Raw genomic sequence first — 16,975 nt, forward strand, 5'->3', positions numbered from 1 at the left:
GCATATGAAATGCTCTTTTGTCTCTGCTATGGAAGTGATACCTTTCAGCAGGACAGGACAGACAGCTGAAATAATACTGTGTAAGACCACTGTCTCAAGATTTGTCAGGGCTCATCTATCAGATGCTCGTCTGATAGCGAGAATTGCCAGTTCTTGCAGTGGCACAAGAAGCTATTCTTAGCTTTTCTAGTAGTTAGCTCTATGGTCAAGTGCTACCCTCCACATACTAGACCTCTTTCTGGTGATTGATACACTTGACAGCAAATTTAAATAGAATTGGTGAGGGGGTAGAAATAACCTCTTTCACAGCTAGATCCGAACCTACGGAGAGGTGTGAATAGTGGGGCAAAGTTATGGAGTGTTTTGCCTCTGAGATCATATAAACATTTGGATTGAAATGTTCGCGATGTTACACTTATAACAATTCCTATTGTTGCCTATAAACATCTTTAATGCTGCATCTCCCAAACTGGAATATTTTTTATACTACGATTTCATTTTTCAAATGTGCAAACTAATTAGTTTTCCCATTAAGAAGCTGGGGAAGGCATAGAAACTATGATTCTGTTGGAAGACTAGACTAAATGAGAGAATTGCAATTGGTGCTGTTATTATAATGACTTTGAAGAAAATGCTTAAATTGGGGTATGAAAAAGTGTGTTGAAATGTGCTGACTCTAGCATGTGGAAACTTTAGTGTGTGGAAAGGCAAAGCAACATATATTTACTGTGGTACAGGCTAAATTCACTGAGAGGAAGCCTGAATCTCTCGCTAGATATTAAGTCTAAACATTTCAGTATGCCCTAAAGGCAGATGGGCCTTGTCTAGACTTCCAGATAAGAGAATGAGGAGCAAAGATATACTAACATTTCATCTTTTATCCTCATCTAGAGTGAGAATGATTCGGTTCCTGTTAAGAGGTTATGTTAAGAATTTGGAGCCACAAGTTTCAGAATTTGAAGACAGGCTCTTTTTCTCCTGGAGTGGCTCAGTAGGTTTATTCTTTAATTCTGGCATTCAAGAAAAATGGTTTTGCTGTCTGGAAGGAATTCTGAAATAGTGAAAATTTTTGATTAATTACAAAACATTTCCTTTCCCACAGAAATGCTATTTTTCTGTTGGAACTTTATGAGAGAGTGTCAGACTATGCTTTACAGTTGCTTAACCCCAAGCACTGGGAAAGCATGAGGTAGTGAAGGATGCGTATGGAGTTCCTTTAAACTTTTGTGAGTTTTAGTTTTGCTAAACCAGAAAATCACATCAACTTGTTGCTAATTGTTTGCTTGTTCTCTGCTACTTAATCACTGCAAATACCTTTGCAGTAAAAAGAATGAACTGATTAAACTGAGCCCAAACAATAATCTGGGAATGTCTGTGTCTCTTTTAGGCCTTCCTCACTGTTCAACTAGCTATGATGGTGCTCTTGGCAACTCCAGTGCCTTCAGGGATAAAGGTGTTACTGGGCTGAGCTCAGCAGAGCAGAGCTCAATCAGAATGAAAGAAACACATAAACAGCTGTAAGAATTGATTTTTTTTTTGTTTGCTTTCACTTCCCATTGCAAAGATTGGGTATCTTTTATCCGTTCCAGAAAACGTACAATGGCATGAGACAGGCAATGTAAAGTGTAGCAAGTTCACAGAAGTCCTTCATGAGAACCAGGTACAGCTGTAGGTGTGGAGGGATGGGTTTGAAAACAAGGTAATGATCTGAATCGTTTGGTACCGGGGCAGTGCGTAACGTCTCACTGTGGTGGCAACCAGCATTTCCTCCTCCGTGTGTTGGGTTGCGGTTACCTGCTTACCGTTGCTCAGCGACCTGCTTTCCCTTACCTGCTTATTGTAAACCTGCCTGCTGTTAGTAATCTACTTATTGTTAGTAAGTCCTACCTATTAGCAGCAGGTTTTGAGCTCAGCAAATGCAAATATGCCTGGTTTTAGTCCTGTTGACTTCAATAAATCCACCAGTGTCTGCAGTACCATTTGTGTGCACAAAATTAAATGTGGTCTTGTTTACAGTCTTAATTATCAGAAAAGAACAGTATTTCTTGCTTCAGAGAGACATCCCGTAAACATCTGTGTTGCCTGTACGTCTGCAGGCACTTATGCGTGTGGGTGACTTTCTCATATGGCTAATCCTAGGATACAGTTCTGTGGGACATACTGAGTAACTGGCCACCACTGAAAGGGTGAAGTCCTGCTTGTCCCTCTCATCTCCTAACCTCACACCCTGCTTTTGGCTGGGTTGTTTTAGTGACTTCAGTTGACTTGGTGAAGAGTCTGAAAAACGGATGAAAAGGAAGGGTGGGGGAGTAGAGAGGGGTGACTCCTTCTGTGGGCACAAGCAAACCGTTGTATTTGCTCAGCTGTCCGTGAAAGGATTTACCTCTGTGAGTAAACCCCATGTGCTTCCTCTGAAGTATGCAGAGATGTTCCGAAAGGCTAACGCTGGATTTGGGGCTTTATTTCTGCGCGTTTGTGCAGAATTTTTCTGATACTATTGTAAGTCTTAGTTCTGATCTGGCATTCCTCAAATACCTACAATTCGTATTGAAGAAGGAAACAATTTTGAGTTCTGCTGGAATTTGCAAGGGCTTTTTTTCTACCCCAGACCAAGTGAATAGCAAAAGACTATACAACCGGAGATGGAAGACTGACATTTCAATGAAGGTTCATGACATTTCAATTCAAACTCCGTTGGGCAAACTTTTTTGCTTCCTGCCATTCTGGAAGCCTAAGGAGTCTAAATGAGACAATAATTTAGTCACTTAAAAATAGTCTCTTTTTTTTTTTCCAAAATGTCAAATTCTTCTGTTTTTTCTCTGTGTTAGGAGAAACTGTAACATTGTGTTTAATTCAGACATTTAATTCAGAAAGGTAACGATGTAATAATTTTTTCCTCAAAGGAAAAGAGAACGTAACCTCCTGCTTGATGTTATGCTAATCATGTACACAAGAAGATGGTTTCTAGAAGAAGCGGTGCCGTATATACGAAGAACACTTGAGAAATGCAGGATAAATTTAGAAGACAGCAACTGAAATAGAGAAACACCCCCTAAAGAAGGGATGTTATCTGGCCAAAGCATAAGACACTGTGTCCAGAGTAGCATCTCTTCTTGCTCCCACAGGGGGGTTGGAGTCCAGCTGGGTCTTGTGCTTTTGGAGTCTAGTTTTCAAAGTTGGATGCTTTGTTTTTGAAACAGGTGTTCAGGCAGCACTCATATCTGAACTTTTTCTTTTGGTACCAGCTTCCCCATCTGAAAATGATACCCACTATGTTGCATTGCACCCAGAAAAAGGCATGATGTCTAAAACTTCTGATTTCTTACTTTAACACATCCACGGTAAATATATATATATTCAGTCTTTCTCTACAACCTGTTAATATTTTAACATTTTAGGATGATATTTGGTGTAAGCAGAATGGGCACACGGGGCACAGCATCTGGCTCTTATTCAAAATATATATTTTTTTCCTCTGGCTGTGGACCTTGCACTGCTAGGGGTTTACTCGGCAATGGTACTCCTTTTCCCATAGTTTGCTACTGCTGAAGACATAACCTCTCCGATGACTGCAGATATCAGTAAATGCAGCTGGCTTATTGCAGGCCAGGTCCTGTGACCTCTTGACAACTCGCAGCCTGGGACTCATCAGGTATTGGAGCCCTCCCACAGCAACCGCGCTGCCTGCGAGCCCTGAACTTCCAAAATCTGCATCCCTGTCCTGGACGTGTACCCCCTACAAATTATGTACGCTTGCAAGCCAGTGCCTTGCAGTCAAGGGATACCGCTGACCCTTCAGGCTGCCTGTAGCATCAGCCTACTCCAGCATGGCAGACACGCTGAGTTTACAGTCTTAACTTAGCAGGAACCTGTGGCAGATGCGAGCAGATGCACAGAAGTAGATTTAGTACAGAATTTTTAAATAAGGCTGTTGCTCACATTCAATACTATGAGGATCATTTAGAAACCCAGCACAGGATTTACACTCATCATTTCTGTTCTAATGAGCTGCTTCCCTTAAAATGCTTCTAACCAAACAATCTTGTGTGATTCAAATGATTTGTTTCTTTGTGTTAATCGCATCAAATAGGTTTGAGTGCTGACAGAAAAGTACTACATATTCTAGTCTCCTCTCCTATGGTTTTACTCTGCATCTTGGTAATTTACCAAAGCTTTTCAAGTGTATTTGGATTTTCATGTTGGGGTTATTGGATTTTTTTTCTTCTTCTTTACATATAGTCACCTTCATTTCATTGCCATCATCCTATAAGCTTCTTGCTCTTTTGTCTGTATTTTAAATCATCCTGCTGACCAAAAAGGAGGTCAAGTAATTACTTAGCTTTCAGGCCAGTCTACCCTTCATCTCATGAGAACATGGTGTCCACATGCTTCAACAGCTGTGTTGACTCTTCCTTGTTATATCACATCTATCTATGTGCTCATTAATTCTATTCCTTATTAAGGTAATATGGTAAAAAATCAGTGAAAAAGTCAATCTAAATCTACGTAGGTCCTTGACTCCTCTCTCAAGACTCCTTTTTAAGAAAAAGATATCCTTCTATTTGCTACCTTCTATTCTTCTAGTACAAAGATTAGGTTTTTTTAGTAATGGTTATTACTCCCTACCTTTAAAGGTTCAACAATTATATATTGTATGCTTTTAGAGCCCCTGCTTGAGCGCTATATGATCTTAATACATTTGAAAACCCTTCAAATAATCTCTGTGAGAGAAAAAAAAAATCCAGAGCTGCTCTGCCTTCTTTCAAAACAGAAGGTTTACGAAAGAGACATGTATCAGTTGTGCGTGGCTATGAATGCAGTAACACCTTGCCCGTATTCTGTACTTCTGAAGAGCTGTACAATCACAAGCAAACTAAACGTGAGGTTGTATTGGGGGGGTTGTCTGGTATAACTAGAGATTGTAAATGATGATTTTCACTGTGGAGTAATGATTAATGTTTTCGTGTATGATACATATACAAGGGATATTTTATTTAAATACAAAATTAAAGTTTAAAACTGGTATTAATCAATCCACACTTCAAATATAAATAAAAAGAATGATAAAAAACTTCCAAGCAGTGGTACACAATTCTTCAAAGTCTGGAGGAACATGAACAGTAACAGTTGGTGCTCTTGCATACGATGTGGAAGGAGATTAAAAAAAAAACCTTATTCTTAGTCATTTCAGATGCCTTTGCAAACTTGGTAGTTTTAACAAATACAGTATTTTCCACTATTCATTGAATGTGTTTTGAGTCCCTGTGCAATGTAACATTTTACTCTGTTCTCTACTAAGCCCCCAAAACTTGTTTGAAATCCTTAATAGTGATCCGTTACTATGGAGATACTTTATTTTCTCTCCTAATATTGGGTATAACATGGTTAGCAGGAAAGTTAGGAATGGGGTCAAAAAAGCCTCCATCTGCATTTTTTGTTGTGTAGTAGCTGCAGTTCTGAGTAGCAAGTACGTGGAGAAAAGTAAAACTCTTCCTCACCATGCTTTTATGCAAATAATTACAGTTGCTGATTGCACTTTCATCCTGATGTAAAAATTTCCTCTTTTTACAGTATCTGTTTAATGTCTCAATAAAGAAATTTGAAAATTAATGTCAGTATTTGTCATTACATTATAAAGAATTATTTTACATGATCATGGGAAGAGCTCTTCAAAACAAAATGGAGTTAAAACAATTTTGGAGCTTGGTTAGATGCTAACATAAAATCTGCAGCATATAACGTATCTTTTTTCTTAAGATAAGAATAAGTCCTACTGACTTTTCCTGAATCACTCATTTCTAAGCATTAAAAACTCTGTGGAAGTTTAATTAAGGGACTCCTCTCAGAGTATTCTGGACATTTTATTTCTGTTCTATAGGGAGAGCCCTTAGCAACTGAGATACTGTTAATATTTTAGCTAGATAAAATAGTCTAGTTGACCTAGCAGCTTGCTTCCTGGAAAAGCAGCAATCCCTGTTCTTTGCTGCTGCTGGCGCTCATCTGGCCCATCACTGAGCCAGTTTGTCCAATTTAAACAGGCAGAAGCCAAACCCCATGGATTAGAAGTGGAGGGAGGAAGCGAACAGATTCATTTAGTCATTTTTTCTGACTACACAAGAAGTTGTCCTCCTTGTGCCTACTCTACCAATAACACTCGAGGTCTTGCATGAGAGCTCCTCCCATCACTGCATTGCCATAGGAGAAGGTATTACAGGAACAGATCGCAGAAGGACCGAAATGTTTGAGATGGGGAGGCAAATCTCCATCGCCATCTCATCTGGTTTTGGCCAGCATACGGAAAGAGAGGTGGACATGTTAAAACCTCAGTACTTGCTATCACAGTATGTGAGACATTATTTTTAAACAGTTGTTGCTGTTCATTTTATGAACAGAGGTGTATTAATGTCATGGAACTCCAGAATAAAAAAGGTGAATATAAAAGTAACCAAAGAAATTTCTTGATGGAAATGAAAAACTTGATCTCTCTTACTGGAAAATAGACACAAGTTCTGTCCTGGAAAGACTGTAAGTTAAGAGCTTTAAATTTGCACAGCTTTGTATCAGTAGCAGAAACCCATGTTTTCCTTTTGTTATCTGTTTCACTGCCAGCAATGAAATGTGTTTTTGAAATGTGTTTGCCTTCCTTTCAGTCACCTTCATCATCACTGGTTTTCTCTTCTGAATCATCATTTTCATATTCCTCATCATCGTATCTGAAGGCACCCTGAGCCTCAGGATAGGACTGACCCTGTTCTCCCTGCTCACCGGGATGGTCAGACTGAGAGCTGGATCTTTCCCCATGCTCGTCCTCATCCTCGTCCTCCTCCTCGTAGCAAGAGTCAGGCAGCAGGCCTGCCTTTGCTCCCTCCTCCTCCTCCTCTTCATAGCGCTGGTCAGAGTGGGAGCTGGCACTGGCCTCCCCTGCGTGGCAAAGCTCATGAGCATGAAGGCTGGCTCTTGCCGCCTCCTCCTCCTCCTCACTGGAGTGGTCATCCTGGGTGGAGGCTCTGACCACTGTTCTCTTCTCCTCCTCCTGCTTGCAGGACTGCTCAGATCGGGGACTGCTGTCTGCTGCTTCCTCAAAGGATTTCCTTTCCTTTTTCTTTCTTTGACTGCTGAGTCTGAAAAGATAATTTGTACGTGGGATTTCTTTTTTCAGGTAAGATTTTTTTCCAGTAGGCTTTAAAGGAATCCTACTTTCATGTAATCTAGGACAAATCCTGGTAGACTAGGCTGCAGTAAAACTGGGGGAGGAAAAGGGAAGGGGGGACACTAGGGTATCTTTTTATGCTAGGAAGTATTTCTAACAGCATTGCTCAGATATTTCCATTTTTCCCCCACTTTTATTTCCTTCTATATCATAACGTCAAAAAATTGAAAGATATTTTCAAAAAAGGCATATTTTAAAAATTCAGTAAAGGTAATACAGAATGAAACAAGACTTATTAGTGAGCTGCCAGAATTTTTGGTAAAAAGAACAAATCAAAACTGTTTTACTTCTTCATTTTTCTTTGAAGTTCATTACATTATATATCCAGTGCTCCCCTCTGTTTTATCAAGTAATATTTAATTCAGGAAAAATAAAAAATAAAGTAATGCTAACATTAGTAATGCTAACTACCTATAGTTAGACAGTTATCTGAGAAATAATACAAATAATTTCCTCAAAAAAAATTAAAAATAACTTTCTAATTATTAGGTATGCAATGGCAAAAAAAAAAGTCTTTGGTAATCTCTACCTTTTTTTAGCATCAGTGGAGGTTTTAAAACCTTCAGCACTGGAGTGTTCGAGCAAGCTAGCTGTTTGCCCTTTTCTTGAAACGAACTCTGTGCATATCCCGAGTCCTCGCAGCGTGTTAGAATAACGCTGCTCTGCAGCTATTCTCGCATTTTTCTGTAGGGGAAAAAAAAGAACAGTTAAGTATTACCTAAATACATTAAATGCCTGACTTTTGATACTTTTGTTTATTATACTAATGCTCTGTTTAATTATTTGCATCCAACAGGTTACGTGATTATTCCTCGCAGGTAAGAATAGCAAAACAATACTCAAAAATTTTACACTGAATTTTCCTTCTTTTCTGCGCTAGCTTATGCCCAGGTTGCTTCCTGCCCCCACTGGCTAAAGAAGAGCTGTATTATTGACTGAGCTCTTGAGGGAGCGGGGGCAAGATGCAGAGGCATGAGAAACCAGGTGCAGTCTTCCGGGGGCTTCTCCCTTAACCCCTCTTCCTCCCTATCTCTGTCTGCCCGCACTGAGAGCGACTGCCCTAAAAGCAGCATTGAGCCACCCCTTTACACGGCTCTTTGAGAAGTTACACAATCTGTATCTCTGCCTCTGAAATTGAGGGCGCAAATTCTGTTCCTGCAAGTAAGATCTGAGCGAGGTGGACTTGTCCTCCAGCCTACACATCCTGCTCCATGGGTGGATGCAGGCCAGGAGACCCAAACCGACAGAACAGACTGAGAACCACATCTACGACTTGCTACTTCTCTCTAGTTTTGGCATCCAGTCAGTGCCCGCACTATCAGCATGGCTGTACTGAAACAGAGGGGGAAAAACAGGGTATGTGTGTATGCATGTATATATATATATATATATGTACACACACACACATAGAGAGAGAGTGCTCATGTGAATATATATAGTGTGTGTGTGTGTATATATATATATATATAAAAATATATAAAAGCATTTAACTTCATAGCAGGCACAAAGAATGCTTGGGCTCACCTGTAACTTCTCTCCCAACTTGCACCTCTCACATTTTTGCTGTAAATTTTGGTTGTATTTAGAGCTACTCACATTATACCTGAATCAGACATGACGGGGTTTTCCCTTCAAGACAAAAGCAAAAAACCTCTTTTTTTGTGCCAGTGTTTGCAGTGTTGGCCTGTTAAAAGACTAAATGACCATCATGACTTTTTCTGAACATTGCACTTGACAGTATTAGTCATTTGCTAGGGCAAACCATTAATTAGTGTTCAGTTCCATTTGGGCCTCAGAGACTTGTGCATGCTACATGTCAGAAAAAACAAGTCTTCATGCTGTTTAGGTACATTTTATTTGTAGGGTGAGATACGAATTAGGAAAATACTATAGTTTAAGTAATTGAAAAAAATCTGCCAATAGAAGTGGTTCTGATTTCAATACCTTTGTATTTGTAGCTTTCAGGCAAACAAAAAACCCCCCATCTAAATTGGTACTCTTTGCCAGCTCTTACCGTGAGATTTTGATAAAATTATTTAGCAAAAAGATGTGACAAATGACATTCAAGTCTGTGTTATAAGTTGCTTACAACAAGAGAGAGCTATTAGAAAAAGTAACAGACTCAGGTCCAATGGGGAAGATGACAAGTTATAATTCCTTGCAACTCTGATTTAACAACAAAGCAAAATTTGTATTACAGCATTGACTATTAAAGTACACTCAGTATTAAAAAAAAAAAAAAAAAAGAAGAAGAACAAAAAACCCTGCACTGTAACTAGAATAGTTGTTTTCTGGGAGAAAAAAAGGTCATGTTTACAAGAGCCATCTCAGTCCTCTGTGCAAGCAAGCCATGAATGCTTGGCCACAAATACTACTAATATTTCTATGGAGACAGGGCAATGGAGATTAAAATGGACAATTACTGCTCTCAAAAATATTTTTCAAATATCTTCTAAAAACGTTTGACTAGTACTACAAATGCCTTAGGCATCATTTGAAGATAAAATTAAGACGTAATACAAGACAACCTGAGTGGCTCTTTCCAAAAGCAATGGCCTTTGGTTTACTCGTTCTTCCATTTCTTGCAATTCTTGCAAATACTCTTGCATTCTCTGCTTCTCATAATTCCTAAGAGAAATATAGTACATTATACTGATTATTACTTTATAATACAAGAAGTAATTTCCTACAACAGCTGAAAGTTTAATTGCTTGTGACAAACTAAATATTGTCCTACTTAAAAATACATAAAGGATAAATTATGTTGGTTACAGAGTCTGAGATAAATTGTCCCATTTTCACAGCAATTGCTCGCCTGCAAGTACTGAACAAAACTGTCTCTGAACTAGGCACTTTGCATCTGCAGAGAGAGGTCCCTGCTGATGAGGTTAAATAAGGGTCTTTCTGAGTCTGGATTCTTAATTGAGACTGAGTTTTTCCTTAAACGCTGAATTCATACTTTGACAGAAATTCCAGTTGTCCTAAGCAAAACTGAAGTTTGCAAGGACTGCTATAATTAGAATACACCATAATTGGTGTAATTGCATTAATTTAATATCATAAAGCAAAACCCAGTACTTTAAGGTTGCACTTAATGAGAAGAATCCTTTGCTACTTGAACAGTCTAACCTGCAAGGGGGGTGGCCACGTTCTGGATGACAGTATGCTATTTTTTTCCTAGTTGGCTCTTCCAGGATCCAGTCAATATAGTGGGATGACTAAACTGTTGATTCATCAACTGAAATCATACCTTAGCTCGCAGCAAGCCCTAGATAATCCCGGTAGCATGGGTCGTGGTCCTCCTGGGTGTGTGACAAGGACCCTGACCAGACAGGCTCGGCTCAGATCCATTAAGGATTTTGTCTTTACCACAGCACTGTAAAATTTTGAGCTGCTTCTTGCAGATGCAGTTCATTGCCTCAGTTGCAGGATAGCTCATCTGATCAGGCCCCATGGAAACACACGGAGCCAGCTCCGGTTGCACCTGAGCTAATAAAGCTTCTGGAAGCTGGAGTGCTGGGAAATGAAGGAGAGGCCGTGTCAAGTGCTGCTGCGTGAAGCAGCACCGGGCTCGCCGCTAATGAGCTTGAGTGTTTTTTGGAAGTGACTGTCCTGCTGGGCAGGCCCTGGAAGTAACACTGCCGTGTTTACACGGGTCTGCAGCACAGTTAATCAATCTCCCTGGCTCCAAGTGGCCTCTGCACGGGGCCACCTCTGGCGTTACTAAGTTGAAGATATTTAGGGGCAAGTACAAGTGTGGGGGGGTAAAGTAGGGGACATTATACACCGCCTCTTCCCTCCTCTTTCACCTACCATTTTCTGAATTTCTGCAATATTTGCAGAAATTGCAGTGCTTTGAGGCAGTTTTTCACCATTTTGAAGGAGTGAACTTCACTGTTGTTATTTGCTCACTCTCTCAGAAGGCTTTCTACAAACTCAATTATCTATTAGAAGAGCACTTATATTAATATACCTTATTACCCAGCCTATGCTGAAATAAGCATTACCACGTCAAGCACTTATACCAGCCTTAATGCATCAGCACCAGGGAAGCAGTCGTGCTTTGTAGGAGCATAATTACGTGCGTAGACAAGAATTAAGCATGAGTGTTTTACAATACTCATAAAATATGCTTAAGCTAAATACCGTAAGGTGAAGTTTGCTACTGAATGAACTCAAACCAAACTTGCAAACACACCCATCATCTCTCTCAAATCTCCACCTTGCTACTGTAACTCAAATTCATTTCTGCTTCTGTCCTAGTCAGTAGATCATCTGCCCGAGGAGACCCTGTCCAGCCAGAAGCACCTCCACTTGCATCGTAAAGCTCTTACCATTAACAGTACCTGCTGGCCACGTTGCAAAACCAGTTGTGCTGGAGCTCTGGCTCAGGCAAAACGCTTAGAAATAACTGCTGCTCTTCTCATGCACCTCTGCCATTGCTTGCCTGCTCCCTAGGACCCTGCTTCAGCCCTGCTGCTTCTAAGACTACTGCTGCTTCCTCTTTGTGCTTTGGCTTCACCTGCCTCCGGGGGAGGCAGCAGGTATCCTGGTGTCCTCAAGGTATCCTGGCTAGTCAGGGACTGCCCCCGTGGCCAAGGAAAACGCTTACTGCAATGCTCGTTCTAGCACCCTCGCTTACATTGCTTGGCCACTACGCTTCATGCTTTTAGTGCATGAGACTGTGTGCTGCTGTTTGTGCTGCTTTTTCTGTTTCTGGTCACAGGGAAGCAACACTGGTGGTGAATAACCGTTACGAGGTTTGGTGGTGAAACAGTATGTAGTGTTGTCTGGCAGAAGGTGCTGCAATATTTCAGCAAATTTGCTTATTACAGCCAGAGTGTAAAAAAGTCTATTAGGAACATGGTGGATTTATTCCTATTTTAACTATATTTAACTATTCCTATTTTAACTCTAAAGAAAGAAGAGATCCATATAAAACAAAAAAGAATGAGAAACCTCATTGTTTGTTACCTTTAAATTCGCAGCCATAAAGACAGCCCTCGCCTCCAGACCCTTTTTAGAAAGATCTCCATACCACCTCTACCCTGGCCAATATTCTAAACACCTTCCTTAAAATTGAGTACGTTAACTTAACAGTTGCCCGTACAAGCTATGGATCTTATAATCGGGCGTATCTCCTAATTGGTCCCCTCATACCGCTAAGGCAGCCCTGGTATTGTTTTGCCCTGTGCGTGCACTATCGTTCCTACCGCTCTGCCCAAGAGCCGCCCGTGCCCGAAACAGCAGAGGCAGAACTGTTAGTGCCTCCCTCGCCTCCTCCATGAAGCCATGCTTCAGATGACAGCAGACACTACTGCAGTGCAACTGTACCCAAACTGTTTAAAAAACTCGCTAAAGGTTCATTCAGACAGGACTGTTTTTTCCAGGATGAATAAAAATAGGAAGCAGAAATGCTAAATTAGACATATACGCAAGGTCAAGCAGCAGCTCTGGACTTGGCTCCAGCTTCCTCAGACCTTGATCTATCTATTGACTGTCAGCCTACGGCACGTTTTAACAAAAGCCCTGATGTTTTTTCCTACGTACTACTCTGCTCAATCAGTTAAAAACTTATGTTTGTATCTATCTCTACTAAAGGTAACTTTGGATCCCATCCCTCTTGAGCACCAGCAGCATCCTGGTTAGCTGTTAATATATGTGCTAAAGTTGTAATAACGTTACTGCTCCACTCGCTCCTCTTAAGCGGGAAACCACCAGGACAAAGAAGTGAAGTGTTCGCTACATGAGAACTAGATGGACAGGACCAAAGCTGTACCACCGCCTAGCAATCCGGTAGTGCAAGGATGCTATGTAACTAGGCTATCATTTCTCCTTTCGATTTTTTTTAAACTGATTTTCCTTTTTAGTCGATATGTCAAGTTAGCAAACAAAGGAGTCTCTTGTTAGCTGCCTTATAATTATGTAAGGTGAAACACACAGATTAAAATCATTACAATGTACAACAGTTTCCCAGTGGAAATACTAAATTTGGCCCCCTTTTTTTTTTTATTAGCTGCTTATACAGTGTGTAATTTATCAACTGTGTAATTATGGAAACTTAGACTGCGCTATATTTTACATTGCATGTTTAACCTAAAACTTACAAGGAGAGGTTCAGGATTTGGGGGAATGCAACAAAATACCTGAATGTTTTTAATTTGGATTTAGACATCTGAGCTAGGCTCTGATGTGGGTCATTGGCCTCAGCCCGGGTTGTTATAATTTTCTGCAGTTTTTTCGCTCTTTGTTTCTGCTTTGTTCTGTTCCTTTTTTGTTCTTCTTCCAGTTTTCTCTTTTCCTCAAGTGAATTCCTGGGTGGAAAAATAAACTGAGGCTGAACTCATTTTAAATCAAAAGCAAGACTTTGAAGGAAGTTTTGGTAAAGAAAATTCAAAAGAGAAAAGCAGGGTGAAAACAGGGTTGGAATAAAAGGGCAGAAGACACGAGCTATTTTAAATGATTCCGGCATATACTGGGAAACAGCAGTCAGGTGCCCATTTCCTATGGACATTTTGAGAAAAATGCTATACTGTTTCTTTAGAAATCATAAATACTAATTAAGTCAGTCCTTTATTTAAATTATTAATATATTAAAGTTCTATATAATAATAATAATTAAGTCCTTATATTGCTCCTATATTTACTGCATAGAAGAATTAACTACATATGTAGAAGTACAAAAAAAGTCTACAAAATGCAGTGCATCACTTAAGTGGTCACCTTATGGCTTGTAGCCGTCTTTTTGTGGACTCCGTGATTTTTGGTGATTTAGATTCTCCAAATCCTGAGAGACGCGAATTTGCGCTTGAATGTCTCACTTGAGGTCTACGCCTGGGAGAGGCATACGGCCAGCGTGTTTCTTTCAACTTTTCTTCATCCTCTTGAATGTCCTTCAGAATCTTCCCTTTGTTCGAGGGAATAGAGGGAGTGCGAAGATCGAAAGGTTCGCAGACTGTGATGTGTTTCGCTTGTTTTTGTTGCAGGAGCCGTTTCTGAAAGTTTCGGTATAGTATTTCAAAATCGGGAACGTTTGATTTGATCTTGGGTTTATGCTCTGTTTCCTTTGGCTCAATGCACTTGTGTTTCTTCCTTTTATTGACGTCTGTAATAGCCAGTCTGCTGCTGGGTAGAGATGAATTACGTAGCAGCTCCTCCGCTCTCATTTTGATTCTTATTTCTCTGTAAAGCTCTTCCTCCTTTAACTTGTCATTAACAGCTGGACTGTAAACACACCTAGGAACTGGTTTTGCTTTGAACAGTTTTGTTTTCTTTTCAGGTTCAGAAAGGTCTTTTAATTGCATTTTCTTAACTTCATTCCTTTGCTTCTCTCTTTCGATGAATTTAAATGGCTTCTGAGAAGCCAAAAGCGTAAGTTTGCTTCTCTCTTTCACAGATTTCCTGCGTTCTTTGTTTTGTTCCACGATTTCATGGTACAGTGGAAGGAAGACGGATGCTGGCACTGGGTTGGCTCGGAACTTTTTTTGACACTCTGCTTCTTCCTCTAGTCGCTTCTTCAGTAAGTTATTTTCCATTTCAAGCTGTGACTTTGATTTGACATTCTGTTCTTTCTTTCTAGCTTCTCTAATAGTCATCTGGAAAGGCTTGGGCACAGTAACTTTTGGGGACCATGCCTTCTGCTTCTTCCTCGTCGTTCTGAACACCGGTGAGCTTGGTAAGCTATGTTTGGTGCGGGGGATATAGTCTTCCACGGAGAACCCATCCCACATTTTTTCAATCTGTTGCTTAGCAAATGCCGATGATCCAGTTTCACTACCATTTTCTTCAAACGCTAATTCTCTGTCAGACCCATCAGATATACTTGAACCCACGGGATCGTTTAAGTCAGACTCGGAAAAAGATTTGTGCAAATTTAGAGGTTGATATGAGCTCTTCTTCCAAGTTGACCTGTAAAAAAAAAATTGTTTTGAGTCAAGTCCAACAGATACTGATGCAAAGCCAGTGATTTCCACTTTCAGTGTCATCATGAAAATAAAATGGACAGAGCTAATGGGAAAGAGGAGAGAGGCAAGGCAAAGGAAAAGAGAAGAACATGGGGCATTCACACCAGACCATAGTTTTAAAGAAATTTAGATGATGAACAAATCAGCGTTTCTGAAGGAAAGGCACCATGCTTTACTAAACATGTTGCCTGGTCTCAGCTTCACACACACACACACACCTGTAAATCCCTCAGTTCAGCAGCAAGGTGAGTAAGCGTTTTTAAGTATTAAAACTAACTTTTTATGATTATCTACTTATAGGAAATGGTGAGAGTAACTTTCCATCTTCAGAAAAAAATTGCCATACTTACGATGTCTACAAAGCACTTTAGAACCTTCAGATAAAAGGCGCTACCAAACTGAAGATTATTAATAAACTCACCTATAACACATATTAGAAGCAGCATCTCTTTTGTCCAAGGATTGTACTCCTTTTAAGCGTAGCTTATTCCGATACATACTTTCTAATTTCGCCATGGTCTCCAAGTGGGCGTTCTTCAGTTCTTCTAGCTTCAAGTAATATTCTTGATTTGAATTGCACATTTTGGAAAAGTCTAGCCACTCGTCGCAATCCCCATTTATGAAGGTCTGCTCTTTGTCAGCATTCGAATCCAAATCAAAACCATCCTAGAAGAGATTTTTTGTAAAGTTTTCTGACTGTTAGAAGAAAGGGGAAAGAGGTTCATAATATCACTTAATCTGATTAAGTCCAATGAATGATACATAACATCAAACAGAGATACATATGTATAGATTTGAATGCAAAGTTATATGGAATAATCTTATTGCATAATAATTTATATCCTAAGGGTTCTATCTATCTAAAGCATGTTAATTTCTTAACAGTTTATCCCTGTAATCAGGATATTATATCAGGAAATAAGATAAAAAGGAGTTGTTAGAAGTAGAACTTTTTTAGAACTGTAATTTTTCCTCGATTACTACATGCAGCTTAAAAAAAAACCCACATTTTTTAAGCAAACTTCTCTGCCTCTCATTTTTGTAAGTAAGTCATGCAGTATCTTTTGCAGAAATGTTTCTACTACCATTTCACAGTGGATTGTGGAAAGGGGAAGTATTCTGCCTAACTTTCACTTTAAACACTGTTTCGCCAGCTTGCACTTTGGGGCAGGTAAGCACATGCTTTAAACATTTTTAAAGCTTGAGAAAGTTAGAGAAGTATTATTAAAAAAAAAAGAAGAAGAAGAAGAAGAAGAAGAAAAAGGTTAGTCTACATGGAAGAGGCTTCCTTTAAGTTATTTTTAGGCACTATGTTTTAAAAAGTTACAAGATTAATTTCTTCATCTAAAAACCGAGGGTAATAAATACTCTTCCACGCCCAGGTACTTTAACAGGCTTTTATGTTCCGACCAAAAAAGCCTTGTTTCTGCTCCCTCATGTTCTCAGTGCAGAGGTCTCCGCCTTTTCTCCCCAAGGTCGTGGTCGCGCATAAGATGAAGGAAGGCCCGACCGAGCGCTGTAAGGAGCCGCAGGGGCGCGCCCAGCGCGGGGCGCACGGTGCCTCCTGCTGGCCGCGCGGGGCAGCGGCGATCCTGAGGGTCTCAGCGCAGCTCGCGGCCGAAGCCCTCCGGCTGCCTCCAGCCCCCTCCAAGCTCCTTAAGAGATTCCTGCCGCGCCACCATCTGCCGCGCTCTTCTCAGTCCGGGAGCTCCCGCCCCGCGTGGGTACGAGCCCGCCACGTCACTGCTAAGGGGTTTTTTAAAAGCCCAGTAGCTTCCGAGGCTGGCTGGCCCCTGCGCGC

At 40.4% G+C, this 16,975-nt stretch overlaps 1 protein-coding gene across 3 annotated transcripts; it reads right to left on the reverse strand.

The window, feature by feature from the left end:
- Window positions 1–4,968: 4,968 nt before the first annotated feature.
- FAM161A (FAM161A, centrosomal protein) lies at window positions 4,969–16,873 on the reverse strand. 3 transcript variants are annotated; one of them, XM_026064158.1, is made up of 7 exons: window positions 16,585–16,873; window positions 15,596–15,840; window positions 13,934–15,118; window positions 13,357–13,524; window positions 9,739–9,838; window positions 7,740–7,894; window positions 4,969–7,121 (listed from the first exon to the last, which is right to left on the reverse strand). In XM_026064158.1, the coding sequence occupies exons 2-7, from the start codon at window positions 15,754–15,756 to the stop codon at window positions 6,647–6,649; spliced, it is 2,244 nt and encodes a 747-aa protein (XP_025919943.1). In that variant the 5' UTR covers window positions 15,757–15,840; window positions 16,585–16,873; the 3' UTR covers window positions 4,969–6,646. The 3 variants fall into 3 exon arrangements, with proteins under 3 accessions (XP_025919943.1, XP_025919944.1, XP_025919942.1); XM_026064159.1 differs by lacking the exon at window positions 16,585–16,873 and adding an exon at window positions 16,561–16,577; XM_026064157.1 differs by having other exon boundaries at window positions 15,596–16,873.
- Window positions 16,874–16,975: the final 102 nt, after the last annotated feature.

The sequence above is a fragment of the Apteryx rowi genome, unplaced genomic scaffold (assembly GCF_003343035.1).
Source record: "Apteryx rowi isolate R43461 unplaced genomic scaffold, aptRow1 scaffold_21, whole genome shotgun sequence".
NCBI classification, from domain to species: domain Eukaryota; kingdom Metazoa; phylum Chordata; class Aves; order Apterygiformes; family Apterygidae; genus Apteryx; species Apteryx rowi.